At 43.7% G+C, this 22207-nt stretch overlaps 1 protein-coding gene across 1 annotated transcript; it reads right to left on the bottom strand.

Annotated features, from left to right (window-relative positions):
• Positions 1-286: 286 nt before the first annotated feature.
• Positions 287-21429, bottom strand: PIWIL1 (piwi like RNA-mediated gene silencing 1). Its single transcript, XM_075110466.1, has 21 exons — positions 21252-21429; positions 20570-20658; positions 17882-18032; positions 17023-17148; positions 15318-15532; positions 14112-14233; positions 13386-13466; positions 12256-12453; positions 11778-11889; positions 9710-9830; positions 8971-9088; positions 8699-8813; positions 7533-7720; positions 6366-6438; positions 5828-6028; positions 5416-5519; positions 4866-4936; positions 4191-4344; positions 3764-3889; positions 2505-2652; positions 287-1775 (listed from the first exon to the last, which is right to left on the bottom strand). The coding sequence occupies exons 2-21, from the start codon at positions 20648-20650 to the stop codon at positions 1659-1661; spliced, it is 2622 nt and encodes an 873-aa protein (XP_074966567.1). The 5' UTR covers positions 20651-20658; positions 21252-21429; the 3' UTR covers positions 287-1658.
• Positions 21430-22207: the final 778 nt, after the last annotated feature.

Raw genomic sequence — 22207 nt, 5'->3', positions numbered from 1 at the left:
CCCGCTTTGTCTCTCTCCATTACAGACATCACACAGAAGTTGGTGCAGTTCTCTCAGCCTAGTAAACAAAAAAACCCGAACTGAGTACAGGTTACAGAGCTCCCTTGGTTTTCAGAACTGCTCCAGCTGCTGAAACAGTCACATAAAGGCGCCTCGTGCACCCACGGGGCTCCAGCCACCTTCCCGGATGGTGAGCGTTACCCTGGCGCGTGTCACACAGTTCGCCCAAAGCCCAGCCTTGATGTACGTGTGCAAATACACCTCACACAATCAAACAAGCAAGGCGTTCGGCGACAACTTTATTTAAATCTTGCAAAGAAAAGGAACAAGGTTCACAAGTTAGTTTAAAAACCCAGCACCAATCCACATTCTTCCATATGCACTAGTTTGACTCTGCCCGGTAACGCAAAAACCTGAAATCGCCTCCCACCAACACAGCTGCCGTTTGCTTTGCAAGTTAAGCTGCTCCCGCGGAACGGGTGCCAGTTGAAGTCTCAGAAGTACGACACAAACGAAGGCCGAAGCACTCCCTGGCACTTGGAGCCGCATAACCAAAAGAGTAAAACCTCCATGAAGAGTAAAACCTCCCCTCCTTTGCACATCAGTCAGTGCACTGCTATTCTTTGATGGAAATTATCTTCCTCCTTTAACAAGCATGCAGTTAAACAATGGCAACCAAGAAATTCAGTTCATTCCAGTTACAAAGCTGCAGTTGGCTGAAGCACTGGTTTACTCACGCCATCAAGTAAACATGAAGTTACAAGGCTAAGCCAAAGCGTGGCAATAGGACAGCCCAGGGTCAGTGACGCAGCCCCTGCAAGCGCACTCAAGCTCAAAGGCGTCGCTCTCTGCGGAGAGCGCCGTGCAGCCTGAGGTAAGAGAGGTGCTCCCGCAGCTGCGAGGCGGCGCAGGAACGGCTCCGCCTCCGGCACGTGTCCCCAAAGCTCCAGCAGACCCAGAGCTTCCTCCTCAGCTGTGCAGCTGGAGGCGGTCCCACCTCGCTTCCCGCCGCTCCGAGAGGCACAAGTGAGCACAAGGCAGCTGCCAGCTGGTCCGCACCTCACTTATGCGGGCAGGCGTTAAAAACCCTCCCACAGGTTTTGCAGCACTACGCAATCTTAAACCAAAGCCCTGATAACCAAGAACGGCTGACAGCCTCTTTTTAAGGTATGAAATAGTTTGGGAGACAAAGTTTTGCCTTCATTTTAACAGCTGAGAAAAACAAGGAAGCAACAATCGTGTTTTGAAAATCAGAAGTGTAATGTGCTAACTAGAGAAGTTTGGGGTTTGGTCTGCGTAACTATCTTGTATGCTAAAATAATTCTGTGCAAGACTTCCCCAAAACATAAATAAGAACAACTGATCATCTCTTGTGAAGAATCCCAGAAACACTTCAGTAAGTAAGTATTAAAAAATAATATCGCGTTGTTTCTGTAGCAAGCAGTGACCTATTCAAAACGCAGACCTGCCATCTCACCTTCTGCTACAATGGAGTTCCACAACTGCACGTGCTCCTTAGCCCATACATGTCTCTTAAGAACAAAGGAAAAAGAACCCAAAAGCAAAACCAAACCCCAACACAAGCCACACAAACACCCAGACAACTCTATGTTCCCTAGAAAGGGGCTGCACTATTGTTTTCAGCTGGTAACTCAACTTCAAAGGTAGTAAAGTCGGTCTGAAAGCAGCAGGTTTGGTTCCCTGTGAATACTCTGACCGACAAGGAAAGCCAGTTTATGAGCGTATTGGCAAGGAGCAGGTACTCTGATAACACCCTGCACAAGGAAAAAGGGAAAAAAGGAATTATTTCCAAGTCATTTCAATAAGCATGCATTCACTGTAACAGAGAGCCCTGGGATTCAAAAGTTTGGATACATGTAACATTTATAGACCCTGTAGTTTGTGCAGATTTATGAAAATAACCTCACATACACTGAACACACCAAAGAAACCCACACTTTATAGAACAGAGGCAAAATCCTCGCCAACTCCATTCCCCTGCTCGCCCCAGAAGAGTCTCTCAGACAGGTTTACATTTGACGCTGGATCTCACAGCATCAGGGTGCGACGGGGGGGAGCATTTCCGAACTGACATGTAGAGCACGCCTCAGGCCTGCGCTGACCGCGGAACGCAACAGAGGCAGCCTCGAGGCAAGTGGAGGAACACGGCTCCATCTCTACACAAAGAATAATTACTTCTGCAGGTACAGAACAATCATTTCTGTGTCGCTTTTGACATAGAATTTGGGAACGATACTCCAAACAACAGGAGTTTTCTAGTGGGAATAAATATCAAAGTAACCTCCAGTCTTGAGAGAGATCACATAAGTATAAAACGTCTGGCTCTCAAACCACCGCTCTCGGTCAAGAGGCATTCTTGCAGGCTCTTAGGGTCTGCATGGGTGTTTTTAGGGTACCTGTTCCTACCTCCTTGTGGGTTGTTACTGCATAGCAACGCACAATCTTAGAGGACAATATTCTCACTTCCCAGAGGAAACACTTACCGACCAGTTATAGTACATGTGGCAAAGTTTGTAGGTTAAACGCTGCACGTGATCTGGTTTCAGCTTGCTAGTGTCATAAATTACGTTATAGTGAGTGGGTGCAACACAACCATTTCTCACTGCCTGGCTCACGATGAAGAAATCATACCTGTAACAGAAAACACAAAACCCCAGAAGTCCAGTACAGAAAGGGCTGTTTTTCTTAGAAAAATGCAAATCCCCACAATTTTGTGCTACTTATTTTCTTCAAGTCACTTTGTGCATATTGAGTAAACCCCAGAAGTACACTTATGCTTTGGTCACAAAATAATCAGCTTCCTCTACTTCTCAAAGGCCAGGAGATCCAGAGAAGCGTAAGTGATCTCACTGTATGGAACAGGTTGTGAGACCGTGAGGATCGTAACCATCATCGCATGCAGTTTTCTTTCCTCCTGACCATCACCCCGCACACGCACTCAGCTTACACTGCTCATCTACCCCAGCACCCCGCGCCACGTGTGGGTGTTTGTCACCAGTGGCACTTGGGACACCTGCAGCAAGCTGGTAAAACACAAAAAAGGAAAGGCAAACACCCCAGGGGAGCCGCGCGCTGCCACACAACCGCTTTGTTCCCTGCGCGCTCAGCGCTCGTGACCACAGTCGAGCCCTTCATCATTCGCACTTCCCACATTCCTGCCCTGCGGCTCACGAGCGTGGCTTGCAAACACGATCACTACTAACAGCAGGCGAGGGAAGTCGGTGAGATCTGTGCACGTGTTCTACCCACGCGCATCACTACGGCTCCAAGTCTTCGCCTGGTGCCTTCCCAACCACCACGGAGCGCTTCCAACACTTGCTCGTGAAATGCACGCGTACAAAGTAACGACGTCTGTGGGCAACGTCAGAACTGTGGCCTGACAGAATTTAATTTCAGTAAGGACAGTCAGGCAAGCCTACCGTTAGGCACGCATTCGGTACTAAACCTTTGCAGACCAACAAAAGAAAACACCAAAAAGTGAAACTCACAGACACGTACTTAAAGCACACACAGTACTCTGATACTTACTTAAAGCTTTTATAATATTCTGAAATATACGGAATAACTGCATAATGAATTCATAAAATTTAAGCTTCTCTGTTTCCTTCATCTACACATTCACTACAATTTCTTTTCAAAGGGACAGAAGGGCGGCAAGATTTCTTCTACCTGATCTCATGGTCAATTTAACATCGCACACATTTCCTCTATTATCAGACGTGTTACCTCTCTGCTAACTTACCACTCTGGTCTGGTGACCTCCACATCGACAACAGTGCCAGGGGGTGGGTTTTTCAGTGCTCCACCAGACTGTGCAAAGAATCTGGTATTCACTCGTTTCTTCACAACTATCACAGTAAGTCTCGGGCTAAATTAAAGGAAATAAATGAAAAGAAAAAAAAAAACACAAAACTATCCTGAAAAACTGCACGGAGGGCATTTCAGGAGCAGACTGGATACTCATGTGGCATGGGTACTGGAGACTTTTCCCATTCTACCACAAGTTAGGTATCCCAAATCACATAAACAGTCATCAGAAAAGCAGTTATCTGAGCTGAAGTAAAAATAAATGAGGAAGATGACACAATCTTCCTCTGTCACCACTTTTTGTACCCCAGTGTGCATTCCTCTCACGGTATAAAAAAGGGGGTTGGTGGAAACAGGCTTACTTGTAGTCTTTACCGACACTCTTCAAGCAATCCAGAAATTGAGGCACTTCATAGTTAACCAAAGTGTTTAGCTGTCCATCTCCTACACCATCACGATACACAATAATACGAGAGGGCAAATACTTATTCCACTTGAACCAGTCTCTTAGAGCAGCTTAAAAAAAAAAAAAGAGTAAAAGCTGTTAGCTACAATGACAATTCGTTCCAAAATAAAAAGGGATTTTTATTACTGGAAAAACAGCAGTAAGTTTTGAAACCTGAGGTCCGCAATCTTTCAGTAACCTGAAACAGGCAAGCATCATGATACACAAACGTTACCTGCAAAGAGAATCCTGGTTTACCTGCATACAGACACAAACAGAGAACTGAAGGAGACTCTCTCTTCCACTGGCCTCTCACAGCAAGGAGCTGTCATCCTTCAAATCCGTCTCCTTTAAAGCATTTTTTGAAGTGCACTGATTAGCAGTATTTCATTGTTAAGAAATACATGAATCAATGAAAGAACGTACACAACATGCTGTTAATTTTCAGCAATATTTAACACTGTATTTTTAATCTGTTTTTATCTAAGTGCAAGTCGGTAACGCCTCAGGGCGGCTGAGGAGGCATGTTCTGAGGAACCTAAATTGCCATTCCTCAGATCTGCCTCAACGAGAGCAGAAACCCTTCCCTTACTTTGCAAGCAGGCTTTGAGCCCATCCACAAGTTCTTGCCCACGACCCTGGACAGCACAGCGCGAGAACCACCTGTGAAGAACAAAACAAAAGATGACCTTCAAAGCATTTCCCAGGCTTCCTCCAGCAAAGTTATTTTTTTTAACAGCTACGACCAGTCAGTCTTCATGACGATTGTGGGTCAAGGCAGTCAAGCAAGAGTCAGTGTACCACGAGCGTATTTCCCTCGCAAAGCCCCTGTGGCAGACAAACACCTTACCACCACGTGCAATTCCTCTCGAGCAAAACGCTTTCACAGAAGTCAGCACAAAGGGAGAAGCGCCTGCCACCCTGGTGTCCTCTACCCACCCCAGCCCGTGCCCCCTCTCCCAAGCACTGAAAGGACAAGGCTATTCCTTAAGGGATGCCATGGGAAAAATAGTTCACAATACGTAGTTCTTATTAACACTGTACAGCAAATCAACGTGGATGCTGTCATGATGGCCAATCATTTTTCAATTATGGGAAAGATAAAAGATTTTCTTTTTTTTCCTCTAGCATTCAAACCTTACCGTGTCATTGTCTGGTTCAGGCTAGCGACAAACCCTGCGATTGACTGTTTTCCAGATAAAGTGTCATGGTAACAATCAATTCCCACAACCATCACCTGTTTCAGCTTCAAAGGAATCAACACAGAACACGTATTAGTAGGTGAAGACATGCCAAAGCACCTACGATCGCCCCCCCACAGCGTAACTACATCTTGACATAAGCTGAATGGTCTCAGGACACTTAAGTAAAGCACGGGCACTGAATTCCTGAATTAAATGTCTCCTTACATCATACTTGCCTTCATGCCTCTTCTCACAGACACAAAGCAAACTACACAAAGAATACTCAATTTTCATTTTGGGGACATAGGCTTGCTTTTTAAGTAAGGCTCAATAAAGAAAACGGTTACCATTAAAAAAAAAAATTACTTACTGGGATCTCGACACTCCAAAGCTCTCCGCCCATTTTACAGTTCATTTGTAAGGCAATTTTTGTTGCTATGGCCATAGCAGTCTGAGGCTTGCTTAAGGTGCGAGCAATCACACACTGACTTGGAATGGGACAATCTGTACATAAGTATTTCTTGATAGCATCATACTTATCCTTTCGGGAACTAGACAAAACACAAACTACCTTTAAAGAAAAAAAAAGTGTTTTTAAGCAGCTGCGTTTTCAGATTTGTGTAACAGTTGTAGTTCTTTAGGAAAAGTTTCTTATGCTCAAGAGAAATACTCAAGTGTTCACAGTGAAGGAAATACCTGGAAAGCTTCAGTGCCTATGCTTCAGAGCCAAGTCCAAAGGCTCGTTCCCAGGATGCTTGCAGTTAGTCTGGGTTTGATCAGCGGCATGACTAGGCATGCAGGAGATTCTCGGAAATAAGACTCTTGGCTCCTAAGTATGAATCCCACTCGTCTTAAAACACCAATTATAGAGATCAACTTGATTTGAAATTATGGATTCAAGTACTTACTATGTTTGTGTCAGGGGTGATACTTTGCTGTAAAACCCTTAAATAAGCTTCTGTTCTATCATCTACTTCAATCCTGAAAAGGAAGAGAAAAAAATGCTTACAGAAAAAACAACTAACAGCTATTGAAACTTTAGCAAAAACATAAATGCTCATTATGCATCAGTACTGCATCATGTGTCACATTTATAGCTATCAATAAACATACAATATTCACATGCTTTGAAGATTAAGAGGAACCATCCCCAACTTTGGCTTCCAAGAGCAATGATATTCAAAGTTAAAAGCAAGCACAGGTACTCAAAGGAAGATATTTGCAATGAGAACAAATTAGAATACATGCAAAGTCAGCAAGAAAATATATATTCCTTCTTGTCTTGCATATAGCTCCACTTGAGAAGGCTTTGCTCAGTGACTATACATCTAACACTGTTTGGCTTTGGCACACTAACCCCCAGCGAAAGATCTCACAAATGAAAGTACAAGTAACGAAATCAGTCGCTAGAGAAAACTGAACAATTTGCATACTAAAAGCAACTTAGTTTTAAGCAAAAATCTCACAGAAGTCAGTGGTGTGACATACTGCACTATCTCCTCATTTCACAGACCGAGCACGCTGTGGCGTAACCTGGCAGGCAGCTGAGCACCATGTGGCCGCCCACTCACCACCCCCGGCCCAGTGGGATGGGGGAGAGAATCGAGGGAAAAAAGGGTAAAATTCGTGGGTTGAGATAAAGGCAGTTTAACAGGACAGAAAAAGGCGGCAAATAATAAAAGAATATACAAAATAAGCGATGCACAATGCAACTGCTCACCACTGCTGACCAATGTGCAGCCCATCCCTGAGCAGCGATTGCTGCCCCCCGGCATGATGTCTCATGGTGTGGGATACCCCTCTGGCCAGTTTGGATCAGCTGTCCTGGCTGTGTATGCTCCCCTCCCATTTCTGTGCCCCTGGCAGAGCACGGGAGGCTGGAAAAGTCCTTGACTAGTGTAAGCACTGCACAGTGACAACTAAAACATCTCTGTTATCAACATTTTTCTCATGCTAAATCCAAAACACAGCACTGCACCAGCTACTAGGTGGAAAATCAACCTATCCCAGCCAAAACCAGGACGACCTTAGTAATTACAAAATGATTTTCCCATCAGCTTTCTAAAGACACTTACATGGTTGCCTTGTTCATTCTGATTCCCATAGATGGTGTGACTTTAAACAGATTCTGAAGTAACGTGTTAGCAATATCATAGTTGCGCCGTGTGTATACTAATAACCAGTTGTCCAGAGGCTTTGCACAGATCAAGGGAGCTCCCCTAGTTTCCTTTGACCAATCAGCAAACTGAGGATTGTAATCAAACTGTAAATAAGAGATGGGAGAGAACGAAAATCAGCACCCTACCAAACAAACTATACCACAACCAAGTCCCGACACGCTTCAGGAACAGACTGTAACACTTCTGCCTACAACAAATGACTTGATTTGATTCTGTTCTTTTACGGCTATTGTCACTAATTTAAAATAAGCTCTACCTAGCCCTTCCAAGAAATCCTACGCTCTTCAAATGTTTCATAGTGATGCAAATATACTTATGACTTTTAGCCCAGATCCATTATTGCTATTTGCTGCATATTTTGTGTGCTACAAAGACATAGCTGTTTATGTATTGACTTACTTTTATTTTTCTCAAGCAGTTACCTTATTAAAAATAATGATGGGAGAAAAATGGGAGAAAAGTATTATAAGAAAGTTATCAGATCTTTCCAATAACAAGAATAAAACAAGCTTTACCAAACACACAGATACAGCACCTTGGTCTGTGTAGAATGCCCTTTTCCATCCAGCATCCACCCAAAACAAGAGACCCCTACTACAGAGCAAATATATAACATTTTATAACAATCTGGGGCTTATTTGAAATCTAAGCTATTTATACTGGAAAGTCATCCCACTGCTGAGTGAACAGATGCCATATGTGTTCTATCTAGTGAACTGAAATTAGTGGCTTTTCATTTGGAAGCCTTGGTATTTTAATAAACTAGTTAGAAACATCCCTAGTCTCCCAGTTTGTGTATCTGAAACGACTCCATTTAGACAGAGGGGCACTTTTGCAAAGCAGACACTATTGTAACGCAAGCCAGAAAAATCTTCAGGTGTTTCTAAACAGAACTTGTAAACAATTTAACGAGTTTGCCAGTCTCCTGTTTGGACAAAGACTTGTGTAAAACGTTTTCTCTCATACTAGCTGTTGGTTTATAAATGATGGATTATTTCCTTCCTTAAGAACTTGCTTCATCAGTGAGAGATCCAGAAGATTTTAGAAGTCGTTTTATTTACCATGTTTCCTGATTGAAGGATCTTTTCTCCTTGAACAACTCTTCCCGTAAAGGATAATAAATTAGAATCAAAGCTTAATCCCCAGTCTCGGAGTTCCTTCTGAACATTGTCATCCCTGTTTAAAGACAAGATTTAATTTAAAAGAAATAAATGTGTTCTTGCTGAGGCTTCTTTTTTAAAACCAGTAAGATTTCCAAAGTTTGTTGCAAAAAAACAATTATCTTGCAAATTTGCCATGATAAAGAAGTACAGAAGATATTACGGTAGCCTACTTTTGGATGTAGTCAACAAGTCTTCTAATTTCACGTTGCCTTTGCTCAGGTGGCAGTCGTGTATGAATAGCCAAGTCTTTCATCATATTAAAATCATTACGCATCTTCTCAGTTAATCCTGTCAACAGCAAAACCTTCTTCTGAGTATGGGTTAGACTAAGGACTAAGAAAAGTGAACTTGCAAGTCCTGCAGATTAGCTACGCATGTACTGCAGACACGTAAAGCGGTGTCAGTAGTAACCAAGGTTTTCAGTTGCTCCCTGTATGTACGTTCCCATCTGCATAGAAAGAAAATCTCTGGATTTTTGCACTTGAGAGGAAACCACACAAGACACACAGCTCTTTATTTACACTTCCAAAGCACAACAAAACAGTACTGAGATGGACAGGTACTGCTAGTGCAGAGTGAGTATCTCAGAGGAAAATACCTATTTTACAAAATTATCAATTTATAGTAAATTTCTCTTTTTCAACAGAAGTTCTACCACCAAAAAACTCTATGAGTTATCAGCGGGCCAATATTGAACACTGTACATAGAGACTATGCAACATCAAAACCCTTAAACTTTTCAGCCTCAGTTAACGATCTGATCTTTTAGCTACAAAACTTGTTTCTAAACGCACATTTATACAAACAAAACCTTTCTGTTTAACTTGGCAAGAGGCTGCTGCCAAACTACCAGTTTCAAGAGTGATTATGGTTTGATAGGTGGTTTGATATGACAAAATGCTGCAGTACCTGTTAGGAAGCACAGCTCTGGAATTAGAACCACAGGTCCTGGCATCATGTTTCCTCTCTTCCTCTGAGACTGACTGACCAAGACAGGCTGGTTCAGGTCAGTAATTTCTTGATTATATTGCTGTATTAGAAATATATTTTGTACGTTAGTTTATTCATAACAAACACTCAGTTTTCTTAATAATAATGCTCACTTTAGAAAATTACTATTTTCCCTAAAACAAAGAAAAACAAAAAAGCAACCAGTTCAATTCAGTTAGCACATCTAACTTCAGAGAAACTGGTTTTGTCAGAAAAAGTCCCTGGAGGAAAGCACTGTTCTCTCTCTTGCTGCCATCAAATTATTGACTTGTAAGAGACAACAGAAACAATGCTCCTGCCTTGCTCGAGACAGTATCACCCGCAGCATCTAACTCAAGATTAGGATGCTCATTCCAGTTCAGTAATGGACAAGGTTCCTGCCCTACCGAGCAATTTAATTCAAGATACCATAAGAATTAAACAAGATTCTAAGTGAAGTTTCTGAAATTCAACCCTCCTGCAACCTTTCCTTGGATCTGGCAAGAGCTGGTCTGTCTTGCAGTCGCTAATTTAGTTTAGAGGGGGAAAAAAAGCCAAGAACCAAACAGTTGAAACTGACATGCAGAAAAAGATTTCACAATTACAGTGGTGGCCTCGATGGTAAAGGACATGTACGAAAGACATACATGAACTTTGTTTCAAAGAACCAAAAGTATCAAACAGTAATTTCTCTGAAGATGACTGCCCATATATTCTACCTCCAGTAAATTATCAGCATGGCTTGCTGAGGGTACACTCTGCCCCAGCATCCAGATCATAAATGATGACGTCAAACAGGACTGGATCCAGCACTGGCCTGGTACCCCCAGGCTAGTTACTGGCCTCCAGCTCCACACAGTGTCACCTATCACCTGGGCCTGCCATTCACTCACCCATGGCTGGCTCACATAGCCCACGCTTCACCGGCTTCTCTACGAGGACCTTGCAGGAGACGGTGTCAAAAGCCTTACTGAAGTCTGGGTAGACAACATCCACTGCTCTCCCCTCCTCTACCAAGCCAATCATTTCCTCATAGAAGTTTATTAAGTTGGTCAAGCATGACTATCCCTTGGTGAAGCCATACTGACTACTCCCGATGACTTTCTTGTCATTCAGGTGTGTGGAAATGGTTTCCAGGATTAGCTGCTCCATCACCTTCCCAGGGATCAATGTGAGGCTGACTGGCCTCTAGTTCCCTGTGTCATCCCCGTTGAACTTTGAGACAGGAGTGACATTTGATTTCCTCCAGCACTTTTCCCTATCACCACCATCATCCAGTTATTATTGACATCAGCCTCACAATGACATGAGCCAGCTGCCTCAGTTACTTGTAGCTGCAACCCATCAGGGCCCATGGACTTAGGAATGCCTAATTTGCTTAAGTATTCCCTGATCTGATCTCTCTTCCACCAACAGAATGTCTTTCTTGCTCCAGACGCCCCCCTGCTCTCTGTGGCCTGGGAATCCTGACAGCGGTCTTGCTAGTAAAGACTGAGCTGAAGACAACATTCAGTACCCCACCTTTTTTCCAGGGTCACCAGGGGCCCTGCCTCACTCACAGAATGTGACTAATTGTTCCCTACTTTACCTTTTGCCATTTATGTACTTATAGAAACCCTTCGTGTTACCTTTAACATTCCTGCCCAGATTAAATTCCAGTTGGGCTTTGCCTTTCTTAACCAACGTTGCTGTATTCCTCCAAGATTACCTGTCCCTGCTTCCACCTTCTCTACACTTCCTTTCTGAGTTTTCCCAGGAGCTCCTTGCTCACCTCTGCAGGCCTCCTGGCATTTCTGCCTGACCGATACTCATTGGGATGGACTACTCATGCTGAATCATGCTGCACAGGTTACTTACTGCTCTCAGATTACAGAGTATCCATTAAAAATAAAATTCTATTAAAGAAAATTATGAATTACAAATCCATGCATCACAAGTAAACCTCTAACAATGCTCTAACATTTCTAGTTAAAGCATAATGCGCACATGGACAGTTAAGTTTCCATACCCTCTTGTAGTAGTCCACGTAGCTGATCTCAGAACCATCGGCTTTTCTAAAAGTACACTGTGGATTGGCATCCCAGTCGATGTCATCAACTCTGTATGTTCTGTTATTGTACCTAAACAAACAATTTCATTAGTTTTTTTTTAATTCTTGAACAGAAAATAAATAGAACTGCAGGACAAAAAAGTTAATACTTGTGTAAGTTGACAGTTTTGCTCTTAACAGCAGCAGTAACTTCAAGTTTTCAACTGTAACAGGCCATCAATTCTACTAAAAGCTAAAGTGTAACAAAACCCCATGTAACCGGAACTAATCCAGTATGTACTTCCTGCTTCTGTAAATGCTGTCACCTCAACTTCTTTGCTAGCTTGACAGTGATACCATTTTCACCCTTTCTGATGCTTCACTGTATACTTCAGGACATGGAACATCCGAAAACATAAACAGATCTCTAAGACAACAAGAGTCCAAAGAGACTTACTTTGTAAGGACAACTAAACCTATCAGCTCTTTAGCACAGGCATCTCTGAATCTTTGCTCTTCGACCTGGTAATACAGGCTGTACATAAAATCTAGCACAGTTTCACTGCGAAGAACCTTATGGCTCACATCTGTACATAACATAATGCTTTCCTCATACTGGAGGATAGAGCTTGTGAAGCCCGGCCAAACCATCAACCTGTCAAAAGAGAACATACAGAACCTTAGCGTGCTTTAAAGCATCTCTATTCTCACCCCTTGAGTTACTTCAGTCTGCTACTTCCCCAGACAGTAGAAAGCAATCCAGACACAAAGAAACCATTATCCAAACATAAACAAGCTCCTCGAGGTTAACAAAATTAAAAATATTTTAAATGCAGGTATCTTCAGTCAATTTAAGATTAAAAAAAATTATTTAATGATGTAGCAATGTAACTGAAGTGAAAGAAAGGATGCCTCAAAACCTAAGAAATTCATTGCATGCTCTTAGTCTTAAATACCAAGTGTATGAGTATTCAAGATGCTTTAAAGAGAAAGACCAACAGTTGATCTAGTCGAACACTGTCCAGTTTCTTCCACTAACCAGGCTATGTCACCTAGGTTAATGGCAAGGAGCATACCACAGCTGTGTGATGGGGCCCCAGTCAAACTCAAGCTCCCCAACTCGTACAACAGGCCCAGGGCCAGCCAGAAGGATGAGCCACGTTGTCCCCGCTCCCTGCTGGGACCCCCTGCAAGCCAGAACAGCTAGCAACAGGCGAGTTCCACAGCTACCTGTTCAGTGGGTGTGGCCAGCTATGAACTGATGTGGCAGATTAAATGGCCTTCTGAATGAAGGCTGGACAATCCCTAGCTTCAGAATTCAAGTATTCAGAGATCTCAGCCTTACAGACGTTTAAACAAGGTTTCTGACACTGGAGTAAAATGTAATAGCACAACACACACTGGTGAAAAGTAATGAGATCTTACACAGAGAAGAAACAAAGTTAGGAGGACAAGGTCTCATGCTTCCTGGCAATACCAGTTTTTAAGTCCATGGTTTTATTACAAAGTAAATCACCAGAGCAGTATCAAAATATCAGCCTTTCTCCCTGCACCCCTCCTAAACCCGAGTACCCTTTTTTGCCAAACCTGTGATTAGGGATGCTGATTGGGTCACTGGGGTTGTAATAATTACGTCCAATCTGCTGTAAATTCAACATCTTCAAAAGCCTAGAAGTTGAAATATGAATGTCATTTACAATATTATTCAGTTTATCAAACTCTGCACAACCTCATTTTTTGTTCCTCTGACTACATGAAACAGTCACAAACGTGAACTTCTTGTTAAACTGAGTTTAGAAAGGCCAAGGACACTTATTAATGATGATCAGTTGAGAGTAAGTTAGCGTACAACCCAACCCTTCACCAGCCAGCTGAAGGTGGCAGTTTAAACAAGCTACATTTCAGATGAACCAGGTAGTCCAGGTACCAAGGTTAAGTGGAAAGATTACAGCAAAAATAAAAAAAGTAATTCAAGGTCCTGCACTACTATTTGCTTTAAGAGGCAAATCCAGAGACACAGAAGGAGGGCAGAGATAGGACTAACTGCCCACAACAGTCAGCACTCCAGTGTGAATCTGCTTGCTCAAGGAAAAAGGTATGAACTCATTTCACACTAACACGTGCCAGAAACATGCATATAACTGCACATTAAAACATCACCAGATGTGGTTGGCCACAGAGTAATGGTACCTACAAAGGCTTAAAAATTTACATTTTTTAATACTGATTTATAGGCCATTCTTCAGAACGGAAAAGCTTAAGTGAGATATGTCTTTATAAGAAGTCATTCTAAAAATAACTTGGACAGCAAACCTTCTAAAAATGATGTTGTAAAACTGCAGACATGTAGGAGAAGTAGGAGGCAACTCATTAGTCAACGTGATTGTTATCTTCACATCCTCTCCATTTCGAGTCCTACTAAACAATTCTGTAACCTGAGAAAGCGAAGTCAGGTTAATAAGACCAGACGCAAAGAGGGCTCTATCTGGACTTTGTACCATTAATATTGAATTGGACTTGTACATTAAGATTTTAAGTAATAATTCAAGACTTAGCTGAAACAGGAATTGGATTTCCTGTTATGACAGTAAACTACAACCTGAAACATTTTGTTCATTTGGATGAAAACAGCTAATGTAGTAGAACAGAGGCCATCCCCACAGAAGCTGAATTCAAGATGAAGACAGGGAGATCACTTTCCAATGTCTATCATGGGAAGAGGACTCAACTTGAGGAAGTAAACTTAGTATTAGGCAATTAATATATATTTAGTTACTAGTTCAGAAGACAAACATTAAAACACACAGTGAAAACATCTTCCCGCTCTCTCTTTTTCAGGCTGAATTCCACCCTGGATTCCTCTGTCGTCATTGTCCCGTCAGCACCACTGGTCACACCCAGGCCCTTTGGCGAGGCACTGAGCAGCACGAGGGGTGGGCGGGGAGGCAGGGGTTACCAGCAGTACATGGCATTTGCCCTCTGCCACTCCCTTCTCAGATTTTTCTGCTCTGGCAACTTTTCCCCCTTTTTCAATACACAGAGATGCCATCAGCTTCACTGACGGGCTCAGCTTTGTTCTTTAGTGGGTCCATTGTGAAGCCAGCTGGACATGGCTGTGTACAGCACAGTGTGGCAGCCCCTAGCCTCTTCCCATAGGGGCCACCCCAGACTCCCCAGCAACCAAAACCTTGCCATGTACACCAAATACATCCACCCTTTCAACTATGCTGGATGTTAAAGTACAGGAGTTATGAAAAATAATAAATAATACTACTAATAATGTCTGTACTATCCACTTGAGTGCAGAGGATTATTCTAGCTTGCAGAACCTCAGTATTAGAACCAGAAGTTTACTACCAAATTTCTCTACACAAGCAAATTGTCTTATAATAATATATTCAATCCAACTAAATGTTGTTCATGGGACATCAATTCTCTAACCCAGATCAATAGAAGAAACAAGAAGCATCACAAAATGCAAGTCAAAATAAAAAATAAAATAGCCTTCTCACATCATACCTTGTTCCCCAGTTTTTTTGGCAAGAATAATATTGATCCATCAAATGCATGTGTCTTCCCAATTAGCCCTTCATGCTGAAAAAGCAAAGCTGATCGAAGACGGCGTGCTTCCATCTCAGGATTATAGCCAACATGGTACTGATATAAAGCCCACTGGGGTCGAGACGTCAAACGAAAGTAATTTGTAGTTAACTTTATCATAACACCTGAAGAACCTAAAATGAGAGGCAAACACCCCAGTAGTTAGAAAATTTTACTGGTTTATACTAATGCAGCAGCCTGAAGAAATTTTAAAAGCCTAAGGCATTCAGACAAAGATTAGTGGTCAGTTGTGTTCAGCAACTGTTGTAGCTCAGTAAGCTGTAGGAAATGCTCACGCAGGCATAGTGTTACTGTAGACGCTCACCCGCTTATTACAGCTTTTTATAATCCCTTCAGTTGTCAGGAAAACTCCCACGTCAAATGAGGTAAGCGTTTAGACCAGTAACCTGTTTCCCAAAGGATTAGTACCAGGTACTAGAGAGATGAATTTCCACCAAAATATAAACTTCCTTTCTTTACATGAATCATAAACATAGAACAAAACCTAGAAGAGTATCAATCACTAGAGATACCCACGTTCCCATCCATATGTGACAAGATGACATTTCTTTTGGTATTTCAGGATTTTTCAAATAAACACACAAAAATGACAACAGTAAGAACTAGCTCCAGATCACTCACTCATTTAAAGTATTTCTTCCTTGGTTTTTTTCATGTCTCACTTGAATTTCTTTTAGACTTAAAGACAAAAGTCTAATACAAGAAAACCACATTGCAGACAATTATGGATCATTCATTTAATTTGGTTTTCATTACTCATTTTTTCCTATCTGAAATACAACACCCCAGATGAAAACAAGAAAAATCCTACCACATATAAAGTATGTATATCATACTTGAAAACTGTACAAAGCTGTAAAGAAAAAACCAAATGCCAGCAATACAGTTGCCTACTAAGTGCTGCACGCCATGATCTAGCATCAGCATAGCTCTAGACAGAAAATCTAGGACAGAAAGAAAACCATACTGCTTCTGGCCCAGAGCAACTTGAGCAGACCTAAGCCCTACCATTCCTGGGCCCGTGGCATGCTCCAGTCATCATTCAGTTACGCACCAGCAGACTACAGTTGCTGTTACATTGTTGGGATGTCTCACAGAGCCACTTGCAATACAAACTATTATCAGCACACAACCTGCACTGCTGAACATTAAACCGGCTGCATTCTAGCAAGAAGGCAGGACCATCATGACAGCCTCCTTTTACTTCTTTTCATATGCATGATTTCACCTCAAAGAAGCGTATCACCTTTTATTTAAACTAAGAAGTTACTTCAGAGGAGGTCTCAAATTCCACATTTATTAAGAGATCTTTACAAATTTATTTGGTCAATGTGTTACAAACCTACAGTCCTGAAGAGTCCTGCCTGAACTGGACATCAGGAACACACAAGGATCACCAGTTAGGTCTGAACAGTTGCGATTTAAAATGCTACACAGCCCTTTGGCCACAGCCATGCCATCTTACTGCTCCTCCTCAGACTTTTTCTAGTACACAATGAAGATGTTTAAATTTGGCTCTCTAGGGGATGCTAACAGCAGAAACAAAGCAAAACTATTTTTCACTTCAACATGCTTATATCTCTGTAGTCTGATCTGAACGTACCAGTTTTTGATTCCTGTACATGTTCTATGGCTTGCCGAGTGTTTACTCCGAGGTCATGGAAATCTCTACGACGTCCACCCCTATCTGCTAGAGACAATTCCTGAAATCCTGCTGAAATCTGTAATCCTGTTTTGAAATTGAGGAAGAAGAAGAATTACAATCAAGTTATGTATACAAATAAGAATACAATTCTATTTTGAAAGTCAGATATCTATAAAATTAAGAAATTATGAAATGTTAAGTTTCAGCTTTTGCTACGTAGTAAATTCTCTTTAAAAGTAGCATTTAGATAAGACATAGCTTCCTAAGATTTACAGACAGTTAACTAGCAAACAAACAGAACAGCTCACTAGCCAGTTGAAAAAAAAAAAATACTTAAACCCTTCAAATGAGTAATCTCTTCGGCAAATACAGGGAGGGCAGGTATTTCATTTCAGCTCCAGTTAGCACTCAAATGTTTAAATACACTGTGATGCAAAATAGGTAAGAAAATTTAATTTCCATATTAAGATTCAAGAAACACAGTGAAGTATCAAAATGAAATTTACTATTACTATTCATGCAGTTCATTGCACCAGCTGCTTTCTAGTGGGTTTTTTTAAACTATTTTGACAGAGGACATGGTACAGGTGGAATACAGCACACTTCAAGTAGTTTTCAAAATTCCTGGTTCAGTTATAGAGCACCTTAGAATGACAATACCATCATCACAAGGGTACGTACAGGGAACTTTTTCAAAATTAGATTTATTAGTAAGATTTGGAAAGAAAAATTAGAAATACAGTCTAAAGAATGTCTTAACTGCATTCTCTTCAAAACACTGCTCTTGTGAGCAATGAACTTTTGCACCCTTTCTGACCTTCTGGCCTTCCCCCGTTCGAGCCTCGCGGAATGTTCTGAGGGCCCCTCTGTCGCCCACGGCCACCAGGTCCTTCTGATACCGAGGCAGGAACACCTGGCTGCTGAGGCTGCCGACGGCCAGGTGGCTGACTGGGCAAGGTCTGTTGAACCTGCAACAGTTGGGAACAACCTTTCCTACCGCAAGTGAAGAAACTGCACACTTCCAAGAGTACAGCAAAACAAAGTCACTAACCAAGTACAGAACACTCAAATACTCAAGGGGAACAGTACGTAAGGTTACATCTTTTTTCCTATACTAAGTAGCAGAGTTACTAGTCTGTACTTCAGACTCCAAAACAATGGGGTTCAGGAAAATTTTTTCTCTCAGTTAATATTCTTTAACTAGTAGTAAATACAAATCTTCTCCTTCCAAGCCCTAACCAAAATTTCTGGACTTCTCATTCTTAACAACCCCTCTGATACTTCAAAGTAGCTAACTAATTATTTTATAAAAACAGCTTTTGTAATTTTGTTGTCTACCGAATCATACAGAAACACGGAATCATTACAGTTAGAAAAGACCTCTAGAATCATCAAGTCCAACCACCAACCCAACACCGCCGCGCCTCTAAACCATGCCCTGAAGTGCCACGTACACACCTTTTTTTGTACACCTCCAGGGATGGTGCCTGCACCACATCTCTGGGCAGCCTGTGCCAATGCCTGACCACTCCTTCGGTGAAGAATTTTTTCCTAATATCCAATCTAAACCTCCCCTGACACAGCTTGAGGCTATTTCCTCTCATTCTATTGCTCATTACCTGGGAGAAGAGACCAAACCCACCTCACTACAGCCTCCTTTCAGGCAGTTGCAGAGAGCAATAAGGTCTCCCCTCAGCCTCCTCTTCTCCAGGATAAACAACCCCAGTTCCCTCAACCTCTCCTCATAAGACCTGCTCTCCAGACCCTTCACCAGCTTTGTTGCCCAAGAAATAATAATAAATAATTAATAATAAATAATATTAAAAAGCTACACGCCTGGCAGAACTGCAACACACAACCTTCAGCCACCAGCAATCCCACAATTCAGAGATTCATGTTACCGGATTGCAGCCTGCCCCACAAGTTAGCCCCTCCAGGAGTAATCAAGTTCTCTAAGCGTAAGCAAGAGTCCAGTATCAAGGACGACGATGAAAGCTGAGCTCGAGAGCCAGCCTGACTCTGCCTTGGCCTACAACGCAGCAGTAGGAACCCCTGACCCAGTGTCACACAACCTGCCAGCAATCCAGTCCTGGAGTTCCTCTGCTCCTTTGCTCTTGGAGCTCTCGGCACGTCTTGTGATTCCCATATGCACATTCTGACACCGAACACAAGATCCATAACTGAGCAGGCCTCTCTGTTCTTATACGCTCCACCTTATTTTTACATGTTAATATCTGTCAAAAGCATACCCTCTAAGAAGCCTGTAAATACCCATAAGCACTACTACAAAGACTGAACATACACAACCCTAAAGAGTATATGCAAAAAGTATCAGAGGCCAGTACTATGGCAGTAACAGCACATTGTCACAAGTTTTGTGCTCCCTGTAGTGTTTATAAGAGTAGTTCAGGAAAGATCAGTTCTGCTTTGCCTCTCCCACCGATATTACATCCCCTCCCCTGAAGGAAGTGGGCATGTCACCCACATGGACTCTCCAGTCCAACAGCTAGATACTGAGCTCTGCTGTCCTGTGCTACCGTATTCCTCTCCCATCCATTAAAGGATCAGAGCAGAGCTCCACGTCAAGTCGTAACCTGAACCAAGAGATCGTGCTGGGACAGGGGTCACTGTACAGGTGTGGGGAAGGGGGTTTTCAACAGTTCTGTCCTTCGTAGAATCACCAGATAATTCAGGCTGGAAGAAGAAACCTGAGGAGGTCTCTAGCCCAACCTTCTGCTCAAAGCAAGGTCAGTCCCGAGGTCTGATCAGGTTGCTCAGAGATTTATCCCATCTCCAAGGACACAGCCTGCACAACCTCAGTGGGCAATCTGCTCCAGTGTTTCACTCTCCTCAACATGGAAACATTTTTCTTTATGTCAAGTCAAAACACAAACCTTGCTTCAGTTTGTGCCCACTGTGTCTCATCCTCCCACCATGCACCACTACAAAGAGCCAAGCTCCACCTTCTCAGTGTTCTCCTTGGAAGCTGCAGTCTCCACACTGGGAAGCGCTTCCCAGGACTGGCCAACCTATCCTGTTTCCTACCTCTGCAGCAAGAAAGTTTCACAGGGTTGTGAGGACATTAGTAAGGAACCCAGACTCCTTTAAACCTCACTAACTCTTTTTGATAAAAACCTCAGTAGTAAGAACTGTTTGAGGAACAGAACAGCAAACTACCTTCTGTCAGCATTTAAACTCATCTGACATTGGCAGGAAACTGACCAGGGATGCTCCTCCAGCCTGATCAATTCTCAAATGAAAGATGAGTCCTAATAACTGACAAATTTGAGGAACCGCTTTAAAAAGTCTCCAGGTATGTGGCACTGGCTGCAGTTTGTAAAAACACAGACATTTCCTTAATTAGAAGGTGTTAATATAACTGTACACCTGATACAATATACGCATATACATCATCTAACATATATACCTCATAATAAGATAGGAAATAGTTGAGCTATGACATTTCAAAGCCTAGCTGTGCTAATTAAAAAGAGAACTAACTTACAGACGCAGCTCCAACAGAAGGAATGGCAGCCTCCTGCGCTGGAGGTCTTCCTCTTGCTCTGGCTCTAGCTCTTCCTGTCATCTTCTCTTCTAAGACAAACCAACTTCAGCATTAGCATTCAAGCTTGTCCTCCCCGTCCTTACTCCAGCAAATATTACGTGGAACACTATTGCATTTGCCCTTGTTTAATTTCAACTGTTTCAGTAAAATACATTCTCCTCTGCCAACCTCCCTGCTCTTGGATCTCCACACTACCACAGCCACAACAGGTAGTGTGGGAAGTCATGGTTCTTCTGGTCAATTTTGAACTGACTAGCACAACCCACCACAAATTCTGAAGCTGTGAAGAAGGGCAACTATACGGGAGAGCATGGCTGGATCCGCAACCTCAGCCAAGTATCACTGGGGGCCTACTGATGTCACTTTCAGGTTACCCTTGAGACTCAGTCCGGACTGATTTGTTACGCTATGCAAGGGGCAGGGCACCGTCACGCAACGCACAGGCCAGGCCCTGCCGCCCGGGCAGCTCCCGGACGGTGCAAACTCGCCCCCCAGACCTGTCCACCCTCTCCCCCCGCAGCGACCCTTGCCTCTCCGCCAGCCCCGAGCACTTTGCGGGGCCCAGACCCGCGCCCAGAGGCGGCCCCGCTCACCGCCAGCCCTGCCGCGCCCTCGGCGCTACCTCAGCGCGCCCCGAGCCGCGGAGGGACCCTCCTCCCGCCCCGGCGAGACGCAGCAGGCCGCCCTCCTCACGCCGCCACGCGCCGTTGCTCCCGCCGAGGCCACGAGCGCCGCTCACAGCCGCAGGTGCCCGGAGGGGCCCGCAGGCGCGCGGACCCCGCTCGCCTCGGAACGACTTACCGCCCGCCCCCGCTCCCCCCCCACCCCTCAGGCTGGCGCAGGCGCGCAGCCCCCGGGCGGCACGCGCTGGCCGTGCGAGGCGGGAACGCCCGCTTTCCCCCGATTGGCTGGTGAGGCCCCCGCGAGGCCGGGGGTCGCGCGGGGCTCCCGCTGCTGCTCCCGCCATCGGGCGCCGAAGGGAGCCGGCGCTGCTCTGCAGACGTGAGGGCCGGGGGGCCTCGGCCACCCCACACCCCCCCGGCCACCCCAACCCCGCCGCGGGCGGCCCGTGACAGAAAGGGACCCCCCCCAGCACCCGCCGCCGCGTGCGGCCGTCGGTGCCCCCGAGAACCGGGCCTTTGAGTGACGTTTGTCGCCTTCGTGAGAGGACGATTTTCCCGCTAAAAATTGTTTCCTCCTTATCCCAGATTGCTTGAAAACTAAGTTAACCAGAAGGTGGAGCAATAAAACAAGAAATAAAACTCTTTAGTTTGTTTCAGCGAAGGGCGGCATTTGTCAGTGACCGATGCCACTTAAACTTACTGCTCTTTTCCAGGAATGTACAGAACACAGACAAATTGCTGGCAATGGATGCGATGGGCATGGACACTGTAGGCAGGAGTGACTTGACACAATCCAATTAAGCATCAACAACTCCAACACATGAGCAGCCGTCCTTCCGTTGGGATACGTTCTTCAGCAGACTAGCAATCAAATAGAAGAAAAAACGCCTTTTTCTAAGTACCAAGGCTGATTGAATTGTTATGATTGTTGCAGAGAAGCACAACCTGTATTTTA

The sequence above is a fragment of the Phalacrocorax aristotelis genome, chromosome 15, assembly GCF_949628215.1.
Source record: "Phalacrocorax aristotelis chromosome 15, bGulAri2.1, whole genome shotgun sequence".
Lineage (NCBI taxonomy): Eukaryota > Metazoa > Chordata > Aves > Suliformes > Phalacrocoracidae > Phalacrocorax > Phalacrocorax aristotelis.
This window is presented reverse-complemented; position numbering and strand designations above follow the sequence as displayed.

Excerpts from the sequence above, each read along its gene's own strand:
- PIWIL1 (XM_075110466.1), bottom strand. The coding sequence starts at position 20,650 with ATGACAGGAAGAGCTAGAGCCAGAGCAAGAGGAAGACCTCCAGCGCAG. Across the intron at positions 17,149-17,881 it reads GAACGGGGGAAGGCCAGAAG|GATTACAGATTTCAGCAGGA; the intron begins GTCAGAAAGGGT and ends ATTTCAAAACAG. Across the intron at positions 8,814-8,970 it reads CTTGTTGACTACATCCAAAA|GGATGACAATGTTCAGAAGG; the intron begins GTAGGCTACCGT and ends GTCTTTAAACAG.